The sequence below is a fragment of the Diceros bicornis genome, chromosome 36 (genome assembly GCF_020826845.1).
Source record: "Diceros bicornis minor isolate mBicDic1 chromosome 36, mDicBic1.mat.cur, whole genome shotgun sequence".
Lineage (NCBI taxonomy): Eukaryota > Metazoa > Chordata > Mammalia > Perissodactyla > Rhinocerotidae > Diceros > Diceros bicornis.
In genome coordinates this window covers 29,796,858-29,809,843 of record NC_080775.1, presented here as the reverse complement: position 1 = coordinate 29,809,843, position 12,986 = coordinate 29,796,858, and the positions used below count along the sequence as shown (strand labels likewise).

General features: G+C 36.5%; 1 protein-coding gene across 2 annotated transcripts in view; it reads right to left on the bottom strand.

Moving 5' to 3' along the window:
- Positions 1 to 4,063: 4,063 nt before the first annotated feature.
- Positions 4,064 to 12,986, bottom strand: part of ZEB1 (zinc finger E-box binding homeobox 1) — a 170,271-nt gene continuing 161,348 nt past the window's right edge. For both annotated transcript variants that reach the window (XM_058532725.1, XM_058532726.1), the window contains exons 7-9: positions 8,835 to 10,642; positions 6,710 to 6,890; positions 4,064 to 6,570 (exon numbers count right to left, since the gene is read on the bottom strand). In XM_058532725.1, coding sequence (XP_058388708.1) covers positions 5,975 to 6,570; positions 6,710 to 6,890; positions 8,835 to 10,642 — 2,585 coding nt within the window. In that variant the 3' untranslated portion in view covers positions 4,064 to 5,974. The remainder of the gene's footprint in view (positions 6,571 to 6,709; positions 6,891 to 8,834; positions 10,643 to 12,986) is intronic.

The following is a 12,986-nucleotide window of genomic DNA, read 5'->3' as shown; positions in this document are numbered from 1 at the left end:
TTTCCACTTTTTAGCTATTATAAATAATGCTGCTATGATCACTGTGTACTGGTTTTTGTGCGGACTTATGTTTTCATTTCTCTTGGGTATAGAGATACATGTTTGCAAATATTTTCTCCCAGTCTGTGTCTTCCCTTTCAATTTTCTTAACTGTATCATTTGGAGAGCAAAAGTTTTAAATTTTTATGAAGTTCAATTCATCAATTCTTTTCTTCTATGATTCACCCTTTTTGTGTCTTATTTAGGAAATCTTTGCCTAACCCAAGGTCACAAATAATTTCTTATGTTTTCTTGTGGAAGATTTATAATTTTAGCTCTGATATTTATGTCTACAATCCATTTTGAAATAATTTCTGTGTACGGTGTAAGGTAAGCATCACAGTCATTTTCCTGCATATGGATATCTAACACCAGCACTATATGTGAAAAGATGATCATTTCACCATTGGATTATTTTGGCACCTTTGGCAAAAATCAATTCACTATGAATGTGTGGGTCTTTTCTCAACTCCTAATTTTGGTTTCTTGATCTATATATCTATTCTCACGCCAATACAACTCTGTACCGACTACTGTAGCTTTATTGTAACTCGAGAAATCAGGTACTATAAGTCCTCCAACATTTTTCTTCTTTTTCAAAATTGTTTTGCCTACTTGAAATCCTTCACATTTCCATATAAATGTAGAATCAGTCTGTAAATATCTACAATTATGTGGCTGGGATTTTCCTTGGAATTGTATTGAATCAATAGATACATTAGGGGAGGACTGACACCTTAATGATACTGACTTTTCTGGTCCATAAACAATATCTCTTCATTTTCTTTGCATTTTTAATTTCTTTTGGCTGTTTTGTAGTTCTCAGTGCACAGGTTTTGCCTATATTTTGTTAAATTATCCCTAAATATTTCATATTTTTGGATGGTACTTTTTTAAATTTCCATTTTATTACCACTATGATTGATTTTCATATAATGCTCTTGTATCCTGTAACCTTGCTCTCACCTTTTCTAGCTGCTTGTTGTAAATTCCTTGTTTTCTACATAGACAACCAAGCTGTCTGCAAATAAAAACAGTTTTACTTTTTTCCCCCTACCTGTATTCATTTCTTTTTCTTGTCATGTTGCACCTGGTGGGACCTTCAGTACAATGTTTAATAAAACCATGAGAGCATTCTTGCCTTGTTCCCAATTTTAGAAGGAAAGCATTTAATTTTTCACTATTGCATATGATTTAAACTAAATTTTTTTATAGATACCATTTATCAGGTTGAGGAAATACCCTTCTATTCCCAGATTGCTAAGAATTCTTATGACTTGGTGTTGAATTTTGTCAGATGCTTCTTCTATACATATTGAGATGATCATATGGCTTTTCTTTTTGCTCTATAAATAGGATGCATTGCATTAATTGATTTTTGAATGCCAAACCAACCTTGTAATCCTGGGATAAATCCCACTTGGTCATGATGTATTTTCCTTTGGATACACTGTTCAAATTGATTTTCTAATATTTTGTTAAGGATTTTTGCATCTATATTCACGAGGGATATTGGTGTGTAGTTTTTGTTTCTTATAATGTCATTGTCTGGTTTTGCTATCAGGTTAATGCTGGCTTCACAGACTAAGGTGGGAAGGGTTTTCTCCTATTTTCTGGATGCATTTGCGTAGAACTGGTACAATAACTTCCTTAAATGTTTGGTAGAATTCACCAGTGAAACTATCTCGGCCTAGAGTTTTCTTTGTGGGAAGATTTTTAACTAGAAATTTCTTTGATATTGGACTATACAGGTTATCTATTTCTTCTTCAGTGAGTTTTGGTATTTTGGGTCTTCTAAGAAATGCATCATTTTCATCAAAGTTGTCAAATTTCTTGGCATGAAGTTTATAATATGTCTTTTTTATAATTTTATTCTGTATGCTCTGTAAGAACATCTCCTCTCTCATTCTTGATATTAGTAATTTGTGTCTCCTTTCTTTGATCTATCTGGCTAGAGGTTTATCAATTTTATTAATCTTTTCAAAGAATCAGATTCTGATTTCATTGATTTACTCTATTGTTTTACTGTTTTCTATGCAATTGATTTCTTTTATTATTGCTTCCTTTCTTCTTGGTTTGGGTTTAATTTTATTCTTCTTTTTCTAGTTCCTTAAGATGGAAGCTTAAATGATTGAGTCCTCTATTCTATAAGCATTTAATGTTATAAATTTTCTTATATGTACTGCTTTTGCTGCACACTACAAGTTTTTATATGTTGCATTTTTGTTTGTTCATATTTTATAATTTGCTTTTTACCCATGGGTTACTTAGAAATGTGTTGTCTAATTTCTAATAATTTGGGGGGATTTTTTAGATATATGTTATTTCTAGTTTAATTCTTTTGTAATCAGAGAAAACACTTCGCAATTCTTTTGAATTTGAGAGTTGTTTTATGGCCCATAAGATGGTTTCTTTTCATGAACGTCCCATGTGTTGTTGGGAAAAAATGTGTGTTCTGCTGTTATTGAATGGAATGTATTTGTTCACTAGAGCAGAGGAGCTTCTGGTTTTTTTTAGGTTCAGGGACAAAGTCCATATTTTGATTGTCCTAATATATCCTCCCATTGATCTTAAGAGGAGAAATCTGCTCTAAGTTTACATTTTTATGTTTTCAAGGCTAATTTCAAGTATGCACACATATCTGAAAAATCTCACGCCCCTCCTTTTATTTTTCACCATGTTATGAAACGTATATTGGTCTTGCTGACATCTTCTACTCATATTCTTTAAGGCCAGGCTTGAGTTTAAATGTAGATAGTGTAAGCTATTTCTACATGAGATGTGATACAGTCTAGTGAAGAGCATGGATCTTAGAGTAAGATAGGCCTGTGTTCAAATCCTTATTCTGCTACTTAATACATATGTATTCATGGGCACATGGTCTTTATTTATATTTTGTAAGGCTTTCGAGAAAATTTTGATAACAGCAGTGAAGCACCCATGCATGGCACAAGTAAATAACATATGGCACTGCTGTTGCTGTTATGTGATTTGAGGGAATACTGGGAAGGGTTCATCTGTTTTCCTTTCCAAAACTTCTCTGATAATGCCTAGATTCCTTTATTAGTCATATATCCATGATATCAAACATGGTAATCATAGTATGAATGCCTCCTAAAAAGGGTTACTTATTCTTATTTCCTAACCCTACACAGTGAATTTGTTTATTGGATAGCTGTTCTCAGTAACTGAAGAAATGAAGCAGCACAATGTTAACGAGCACCTAGGAATGTGAGGCCCTAGAAAGGGAAGTGGGTCCTAAAATAAAGAGAGTCTACTAGGATTGGTCCTATCACTCCTACTGGAGGCAGTCATATCCACAGGCCTTGAATGCTGGTGTCAGTACCATGAGGTTAAGTACTAGAAAGACATCCAGAAATAAACTCTCATATCAGAACAGTAAGGTAGTAGAAAAAGAAGGAATAATTTACTATTTGTCTATTATGTCTAGTGTTTAATAGGACCTGAATAAGAAAATTATTAAATTGCTGGAATCATTTAACACATATATTCTGGGATTAGAAGCAAAAGAGTAGTAAAAACATAACTGTTTACATGGAAGTTATATTTTCACTCAAACAATTTTCTTGCACTCTGCTAGGCACTGGGGATGTGAGAGCGGCTATGGCAGACAGGGTCCCTGTTCCCAGTGGGAAAGGAATATGAGCTGGGATGAGAAGGGCCCAGGAGCTGTGGGAGTGCAGAGGAAAGGCATCTCAAACCCAGGCTTCCCTTAAGTGACCCGGAGGATGAGAAGTCATGGGGTCAAGAGTGGGGGTTAGGGGTTTCAGGAAGAGGGAGCGACCTCTGAGGAGGCCTGTAGTTGTCAACTCTGACCTTCCTAGAAATGTTTAGCCACAAGAAAATCCAAAATTTAGTGATGAATGCCTAAAACATTTAGTTTGTTACCCAAACTCAGCCCAAGATAAATCAAGTGCAGGATTACAGCGTAATATCCCATTTCACAGAGAGTTTTCCAAAGAAAATCTTGATAGTGATTAAAAGAATGACAGCAGGTCAGGCTTGTTGATGCATTTTATTGTGAGATGGGGGAGTCTGGTAAAAAACTAGAAAATGACCATGGTGTAACAAGGAACTTAAAAATGAAGAGTCAGATTTGTAACTTACATACATGAATACAGGAACAAATTGGCACAAAATGTTAAACGTTGTTCCCAACACTGTTTATATAAGGTTATCCTAATTTGGCTTACTAAGGAAATGAGGGTTTTATGGTTAGGCTAATCTCTTAATAAAACTGCAGAGCATCATGCTATTAGTCACACAGTGAATTTCAAAATTTAAGAGTTTTATATTAAAAACTGGGTAAAGGTAAAATGACTTGATTGTAGTTGTAAAACTAATACATTCCCATTTAAATTCTGTTCTACAGTCCAAGGCAAGTATAAACGTTAACGTAACACTGTTAACTCAAATCTCAATGCAAGAGAACCAACTGCATCTCTACTTTAAATCTTATCAACTTTCCAAATTTTCATACTAAAATATATTATTGTATTAATACAAACTACAGTATTATACACTACACCGTGTAATAAATAAAGAAATATAAAAATAAGACACATAAATATAAAAGTTTTCTAAAACTAAAAGTACATATGTCAGTAAGAAGGGTATTAATACTGCCAGGTTTGAAGACATACAGTACAAAAATGTTGCACAGATCTATAAACTAAAAGAAATAAAATAATACTGATAGGTAAAAATCAGCTAATGTTAATAAACTGGGTCCATAATAACTAACATTTGGAAATAGTTATGAGCCAAATAACAATGGCGCGTCCATGTGTGAAATGCAAGTACATGGATAAAGCAGATTAGAAAATTTCCCTTTCATTTCTGTAGAGAAATTCTGAAAGTCAATTAACACAAAATGAATACTGAGGAAATACAGGATGAAACGTCCCAGTGTTTCGGTTTCTCTGACAGAGTCAGTGGTTTGAAGTTTTATTTTGGAATTTTAATACAACAAACAAATCAACAAATGCTAGTTATTGTAGGCCATACACTGAACGAAGGCGGGCTAGAGCCTTGAAAATACTGATAAATGGCACTTACAGCACACAGGTCTTGCTTAAGGCCCAAGGGATACAAAGCTTCGTGTCATATCCTTCATATTTGTTACCACGTACTCAAACACAATTACAAACACTGATTCTGACGACTCCGCTGTCCTCGCCAGCATGAGCACTGTGAGTCCCTGCAATGAGAGCTCGACAATCTTGTGAACTTCATTTTAAACCACATGAGTAAGAAACTTCAGTTCTTCTATCAGCTGCTTTCTTAAGGCTAACAATACACTTTAAATGATAATATGCTCTACTATGACATCTAAAGATTAGAAATTACTACCTTCTAGACTGAATTTATAAAAGGTAGCGTGGTTTGGAACTGCATTATACTTGTCTGTGAAGGGAATTTTGTAGTGCAGAAGTTCTCACATTTTAAAAAACATAATAAAATACTGAAGCGGATTTAGCATATGTTTACCAATAAAAAATATAAAATTTCTCCCAATTGTACAGCTTAAGAATAAACCAACATAAAAGTGATAATTAATACTGATAAAATGAAACAATGCCAGATGCTTATCTAATTTATCATTTTCCTTTAACCTGTTAAATCTTTGCTTTCTGAGTCATTAAAGTTTTCTAATCTGCTTCATGTTACAAACTTTTCCTAACTTTGAAAAATGCATGAAAAATTACTGGGTCTGAGGTTCAGGCACACCTGGATTTTTTTTTGTGTGGTTTTGTTTTTTTTTTTTTGTATTTTATATTTTTTTAAATTTTTACTTTACACAGTAGTGAACAGAAATCACAGTATACAGGTTACTGTGTTTCCATGAAAAGCATGTATAATATAGAACAAACTTCATTACCAATTAGAATTTCTTTTCCTTCTAGAAAAACGATTAGGCTTCATTTGTTTTTTCTTCAGATACCTGCTCCTTATTCTCGCTTCCTTTGTGTTCTAAGCCGCTGGCTTGGTTTACAGCTCCATCCTCCCTCATCGGACCCTCAGTTTTTGCTCCTCCTCCCTCATTCTCGGCCTCTTCCAGCTCTTCTTCCTCTGCCTCTTCCTCCTCCTCCTCCTCTTCCTCATCCCCTTGTGGTTTTTCACATTCTTTTTCTTCTCGCAGTTCTCCCATCTCTTTATCCTCCTCCTCCTCCTCCTCTTTTTCACTGTCTTCATCCTCTTCCCTCGTCAAACTCTCTCTCTCGTCAGAGTCGCCCTGCGAGGGAGAGGCCCTAGCGCCGCCATGCTCACTCGTCAGGACTTCCGCTCCTGCCTCCTCCTGCTCCGGGCCGTCTCGTTCTTCTGCTTCTCTCTTGCAATAGGAGTAGCGATGATTCATGTGTTGAGAATAAGACCCCGAGTGTGAGAAACGCTTTCCACATTTGTCACATTGATAGGGCTTTTCTCCAGAATGTAATCGCATGTGTTCAATCAAATGATGTTTGTGTTTAAATGCCTTTTTACAGATTCCACACTCGTGAGGTCTTTTACCTGCAAAATAAGAACACAGCTATGAAATAATATGGTGGTATGAAGCAAATAAAATCTTCATAAGGCTTTTGAGGGCACTTCAGGTTGTGGAAAGGGTTACAGATTCATTTTTCAGAAACCGTCAGGTTCACTGACATACCTGTGTGTTCATATTTATGTCTCAATAAGGAGCTACTCTTTTGGAATATCTTATCACACAAATCACACGCATACATTCCGTTTTCCGTCTTTCGCATTTTCTTTTTGGGCGGTGTAGAATCAGAGTCATTCTGATCCTCTACGTTTGATACTCCTTCTGAGCTAGTGTCTTGCCTTTCATCCTGAAGGAAAAAAAGGAATAAGAAAATTTAGTTTAAAATTAAAAAATAAAGGAGACATAAATAAAAGTATGGGTTAAAGAACTACTTTGACTTATACTTTCAACAATTTGACCAAAGCAGTTCATCACTGCAGAAGGGCTCCAAGGGGGTTAGATGATAGGTGGGGTTGATACAGACAAAAGGTGGGGGGGCATTACAGTCACAACTATAACAAAAATATATGGTCCACTGGTACTAAAAAGAAAGGACACCAAAAGAAAGAACATAAATTGTGTAGTAACAAAATTTACTTAGTTCCATATGAGTCATGACTTTATGAGAATCTGCAGGAAGTTTTAACTTATGAGTTCGCTAAATAATCACTAATTTCCACCTGCATCATTTACCTTCATTTTTTCATTCTGGGTTTTACTAAGCAAAAATTAAGATTCTCTCTTTTTAAAGGTGGTCTTTAAATGTATCTTCCAGAACTTTAGAGTTCTATGAACTAACCTGCATGGTCTCCTTGAAAAGAGAGAGGTTTGCTCTATCACTTTTCTAAGGAGCAAGATGGAAAAACAACGCGGGTGGGTCTACATTTTTAAATAAGAATGCTTGCTAGTCAAAATGAATCTTGAGAATTTCAGTGGAATAAAAACATTTCCAGCAGTCTCAGGGAGATAATTTTGGGCAGGAGGCTCTCGTGTAGGTAGAATAATCCTGCAGGAAGCCTACAGTGAAACTGGGTCCCCTAAGATCCTTGTATCTTCTCTAAAGTCTTCCACTCTACTGCCTCTAACCCCACAAATTTTCTCAAAGTTCAAAAGTTTTTCACATTTCTTCCGGCTTTGTAAGGCGGGAGAGGTGCAGGCATTTGTCTGGGTCATTTGTGAGCTGCCAATGGGTGCTCAAGTAACCAGACTCCACTTTCACTGCTGTGTAATCTAGTCTGTGATTGAAGCAATGCTAGTGGTTCCTCCTTTATTATTCACAGCGTGCATAGTGTTCTACTTACTAAAAATTTAGATGAATTCACTGGTCATATGAAAGTTTCTTTCAAGAGTTATCACAATTACAGGAAACCTAATTGGTAGCAATATTTAAGGGGAAAAAAGCAGCAATGCACATTTGAACAGGATATTGTAATTATTTTAGCTGTTACCTATTTATAGTAAATATTTGAATAAAAGATAAAATTTATCTCTAGTATTCATTTTATTCAATCAGAAATCGATGGAAAAAATGGGGAGACATCAAGGTTAGTGACATAGAGAAAGCCTGGACAATGTGACACACAGCAGTCACACAAAATGGCTCTATCCAAAACTATCACAGATTTGGGGGGAAAGTTAAAGAGGAAAATAAATATACATATTCACAACCATATTTCCTCATATATATTAATTATGACTGAAAATTTTAGTTTATAGCTCATAAAATGATCAGTAAATTCACTAGATGACTTCTTTGTATACTTGATTCTTGTTTAAGCCTTTTATAAACAGAGGTGTTACATAAAAAGTGATAGCTAAGTTTGCCTGGTGTGAAGCGTCTGTGAAGGGAGACATATTTTCATTTATTAATGTTCATAAGGCAGAAACTATTACTAATTTTGGGAATATAACTGTAAAAACAGAAATCTAATTAGTGAATATTCCAATTTTTCTTTTCTATTCTGTTTCTAGCTTCAAATAGCCAAGTCTTTAGCTGAGACATGAGTCATTTTTTACAGCAGAATACACTTTGAACTTCAGTTGATAACTACACCTTGGATTAGTAAACAACGAAGACATGGTGCCCGAAAAGTGAAAGCAAACATTCATCTATTTCCTCTCAAAAATGACAATATGTAACAACCTGCTTGGCTCTGTAGTGACTGATTTTTATTAGAAAAAATTCACTGAAATAAATCAAACCAGCATTTTGCCAAACAGATCTAGGATGGGAGTCTGTTTTTTTTTTTACCTGATTTCCATTTGGCTGGATCACTTTCAAGGGTGGTTCCTGGACTGCAGGGCTGACGGTAGTCGAGTATGTGTAAGCCACTTGGGGAATCAGAATAGTCTGCTTATTGGCAGCTAGTGCTCGCAAGCATGGAACACTGTTCTGGTCAGCAATGGCCACGATTGTGGGTAACTGGGCAGTGACTGTAGGTATAGCAATATTTATGGGGTTGGCACTTGGTGGGATTACATTTACAACTGGTTCTGAGTCTGTAACACAACTGTCCTTTTGTGGCTCCTTTTTTGCACAAGACAAGTTCAAGGGTTCTTCCTGGACAGAATAAACACTGTTCTGGTAAACACTAGTGATAGTTGACCTTTCCAATAATTCTCCCTGTTGCTTTGGTAGTGAAAGATCAAGAGGTTCTACTTGTGGCTCTTCCTGTGCACCTTCTGTTGTGTACAGGTAACCCTGTGTATTTCTGGATGAGGAAAGGTTTAGAGGTGATGGGGATGACGTACTACTTCTGGAACCATTGATGGTGGCTCCCACTGGTAAAACGGGAGAGTTAGTTATCTTCAGAGGACTTTGTAGATTTACTGTGCTGTCCTGGGATTCATCTGCATTTGCAGATTGAGGCTGATCATCATTCTCTGCAGGGATATTTCCTTTGCCTGGTTCAGGAGAAGAGGGTTCAGAAGACTGCACTGAAATCTGTCCAGCTTGCATCTTTTCAAACCACTTTTTCACTACGTCCAGTGGTAGGTTTACCGAATCAGCAATTTTTGAGAGCTCTTCTGCACTCGGTTGTGCATTCAAAGCATAATATGCTTTTAGAAGGGACAAGAGGTTCTTTAAAGGTGGCTGACTGGGAGACAAATTGCCATCTCCAGAACCCGAGGAAACAGAGGCCTCAGGCTTCTCAGCTTCTGGTGCAGGGAGTGGAGGAGGCTGAGCAGGCTGCTTTAGGTCATAGTGCTTTAATTCTGGAAGTGCATTAATATCTCCTGGACAATCGTCACACAGAAGGCAAGTGCTATCATTCACTCCTTCAAAGCTTTTGTCCTTTTCAGATTTAACAGTAAGATCTTCTGGTAACTTTTCACTTTTGCAACTGTTTGTGGGGACTGGATTTTCTTTTTTTAAATTTTGAGGAACAACCTGAAGTTGGCTAGGCTGCTCAAGGCTGTAGTTAATGATAATTTTGGTTGTTCCATCTTGATCAACTAAAGGAAGACTGATGGCTGAAATAACAGAATGGCCACCTTGCTGTATGGATGAAGCACTGATTGTTTCTTGTTCTTTGGATGCAAGATTGGCTTGATTATTCTCCAAAACTTGCCTTATTACATTACCATCTACTGCCACTTTAAGTACATTCTGAATATCACTTAAATTGATACTTATGGGAGACACCAAACCAACTGTTGGCAGAACAACAGCTTGCACCACACCCTGAGGAGAACTGGTTGCCTGTAATGGGCCACCACCACTAAAAACCCCATTTTGTAAAGGGGTTGAACAGTTGATTCCTGAAGCAACCACTATGGGCTTGAATTCATAATCCACAGGTTCAGTTTTAATTTGGTTTACAGACAGTTGTTCTTGAAGGGGCTTATTCTCTATCTTTTGCCGTATCTGTGGTCGTGTGGGACTGCCTGGTGATGCCGAGAGAGATGGTGAGGAACACTGAGACGTCTTGAGTCCCGTTCTTGGCCGCCCGTTCACAGGCATCAAGCTGATACACTTCTTACTGCTTATGTGTGAGCTATAGGAACCAGAATGGGAAAAACGTTTCTTGCAGTTTGGGCATTCATATGGCTTCTCTCCTAAACAGAAAAAATTATACCCATAAATGTCTTTGTATCCACATTTTCCCTAAAACAAGCAATATCAATTAAAAAGAGGTTACCAAGTATGCTTGTGAAATAATTTTATTGAGAATCATCATTTTAAGTTCAAAACCTACATAGATGTTATAAGCAGTAGTACAACCTTCGTCGGAACTACATGTGCTAATGAATAAGGAAATCTCAGCATATGTGTGTAATATTTCCGCTAACCTTTACAACTTCAAATCATTCTCAAATACCAAAAATAATTACATCCTACTCTTTTAAGTAATTTTTTCTCTTATCCTGTTTCACAAACCTATGTAATTTTCTATATTTCACTCTATTTACCATCTGTAGGCGAAATTAATATTAGAGGAAAGAAAAGTTAAGTAAAATCTCCCATAAGACTTAACAAATATGAATGTCTATCCTTCCAATATCCATAAGGTTTCCTTGAAAAGATCTTTCTCAATGGGAAGAAAACTTTAAATATAAGGTATTGCTATAAGCCTTGGCTTACTAAACTGAGATGTATGTATTCCTGGAGATATAAGGCAACGTTCTAGTGCGTATGCAAAGCATCTTGGAGTTTCAATTTTAGTGTCAGTGGTTATGGTAATTTAAAATATTATTTTTATATTAAAACACAGATCATACTATGTTGCACAAATCCAACATTTGTGTGAATTGTTAGGAAAAAAAATACCATGTCAAACAAGCTTCTTGCGTGTAGAAACCTCCTTCAAGGTGTTTCCTTAGACCTTCCAAAGGTCCAAGGCATTTATTATTCTTGGCCATTAGGGACATGTTGGTAGAAAATTTTGAGACGCACTGAGCTAAACGGAATATTTTCATGCAACCCTGATTTTTCACTTTAGTTTTAATTTATAGTTATAGTTCCCTAACTACAGACTATCAGTTTCAACGATAGGAACCTCTGGGTCTCGTGTGCCATTTTCCCCTTGCACCTATTACACTGCAGGTCACAAAGATGCTCATTAAACGTATTTTAGGTGAACGATGGCTAATTGTAGAATTATGAAATGTAGTGATGCTTATTTATCTACTCAGTATCAAAATAAAGCTCTTTCTCTCCTCCTTTCTTTTTAAGAATTAAGACGAATCAAAATGAAACCAGTGAGAAAGTCAAGTGTAAGCTCTGCTAGTAATGTAACTTCAATGTTGTCAAGTTTAAAAAAAGTGAGGTACATTTCCTCAGAACTGTGATTATTTGAAGAATTAGATATTAGAATTGGAAGGGATCTAAGAAGCCTTCTAGTACAGCCTCTTCTCAATGAAGAGTTCATTTTATCTCATCCTTGACATTGGCCAGTCTCTCCTTAAACTCCTTCATTAAAAGGAGGCTATTATCGGCTGGACAGCTCTACGGAAGACGGTCTAGTCTGGTTCTGCTGAGGACCATGGATGTGGGTTAAGATCCTGGCTGTCACATACTATTTTCTTAACTTCCAAGCTTCAGTGTCTTGGTGTGTAAATAAATGTAGATACATCCTCACTGGATTGTTGTAGCAGTTATAAGAGATAATATAGCAAAACTCTTGGGGTGCTCTCAATAAATGTTAATGATTCTTCTAAAATGCACTTCTACTGGGATAGTTCAGCACAAGGCCAAAATCAGCTTGTTAGAACGCCTACTTCCCAGTCCTAGTTTGCCCTTTGGATCCACACAGAGCAAGTCCAACTTTCCTTCTACAAGCCAGACTTTCAACTGATGAAGCGCTGTCATGTGTATCCTTCAATTTCCCTGTGTAGGTTAAATATATCCAGGTCCTTCAAACATTCCTCATGGGACATGGTTTTCAAAACCCCCACCCGCTTGTTAACTCACCTCTGGAAATTCCCCAGTTTATCAATCTTTCCAGTGAGATGCCTGAAATATGATTCAATAGTCCAAACGCATCAGATAAAAATTTCCAGTGGGGGTAAAACAAGGGATATGTTCTAGTATATCTCTATTTTAACATTTTTAATTATTTGATAACATTTTTAGATGAGCTCCAGGCTGTTCTCCTGCTCTCTAGGTTCTCTTGCTCACTAGGAAAATAAGCATCTATAACATAGATTATTTTCATCTTTACACAGGGAGGTAGAGGAGCTCAGTGGGTAGAGTTTGGAGTCAGGATGCCTACAAGAGAGCCCCAGCTTTGCTAGGTACTAGCTGAGTGACTTTGGACAAGTTAGTTAAGCTCTCTGAGCCTCCATTTTCTCATCAGTAAAAACGGAGGAAAGAGTAGCACCTCCTTACAGGGTTACTGTGAGGACTACATGAGTTAATGCATACAAATAACTAGAATGTGGCTGTACATAGTTTAGTGTC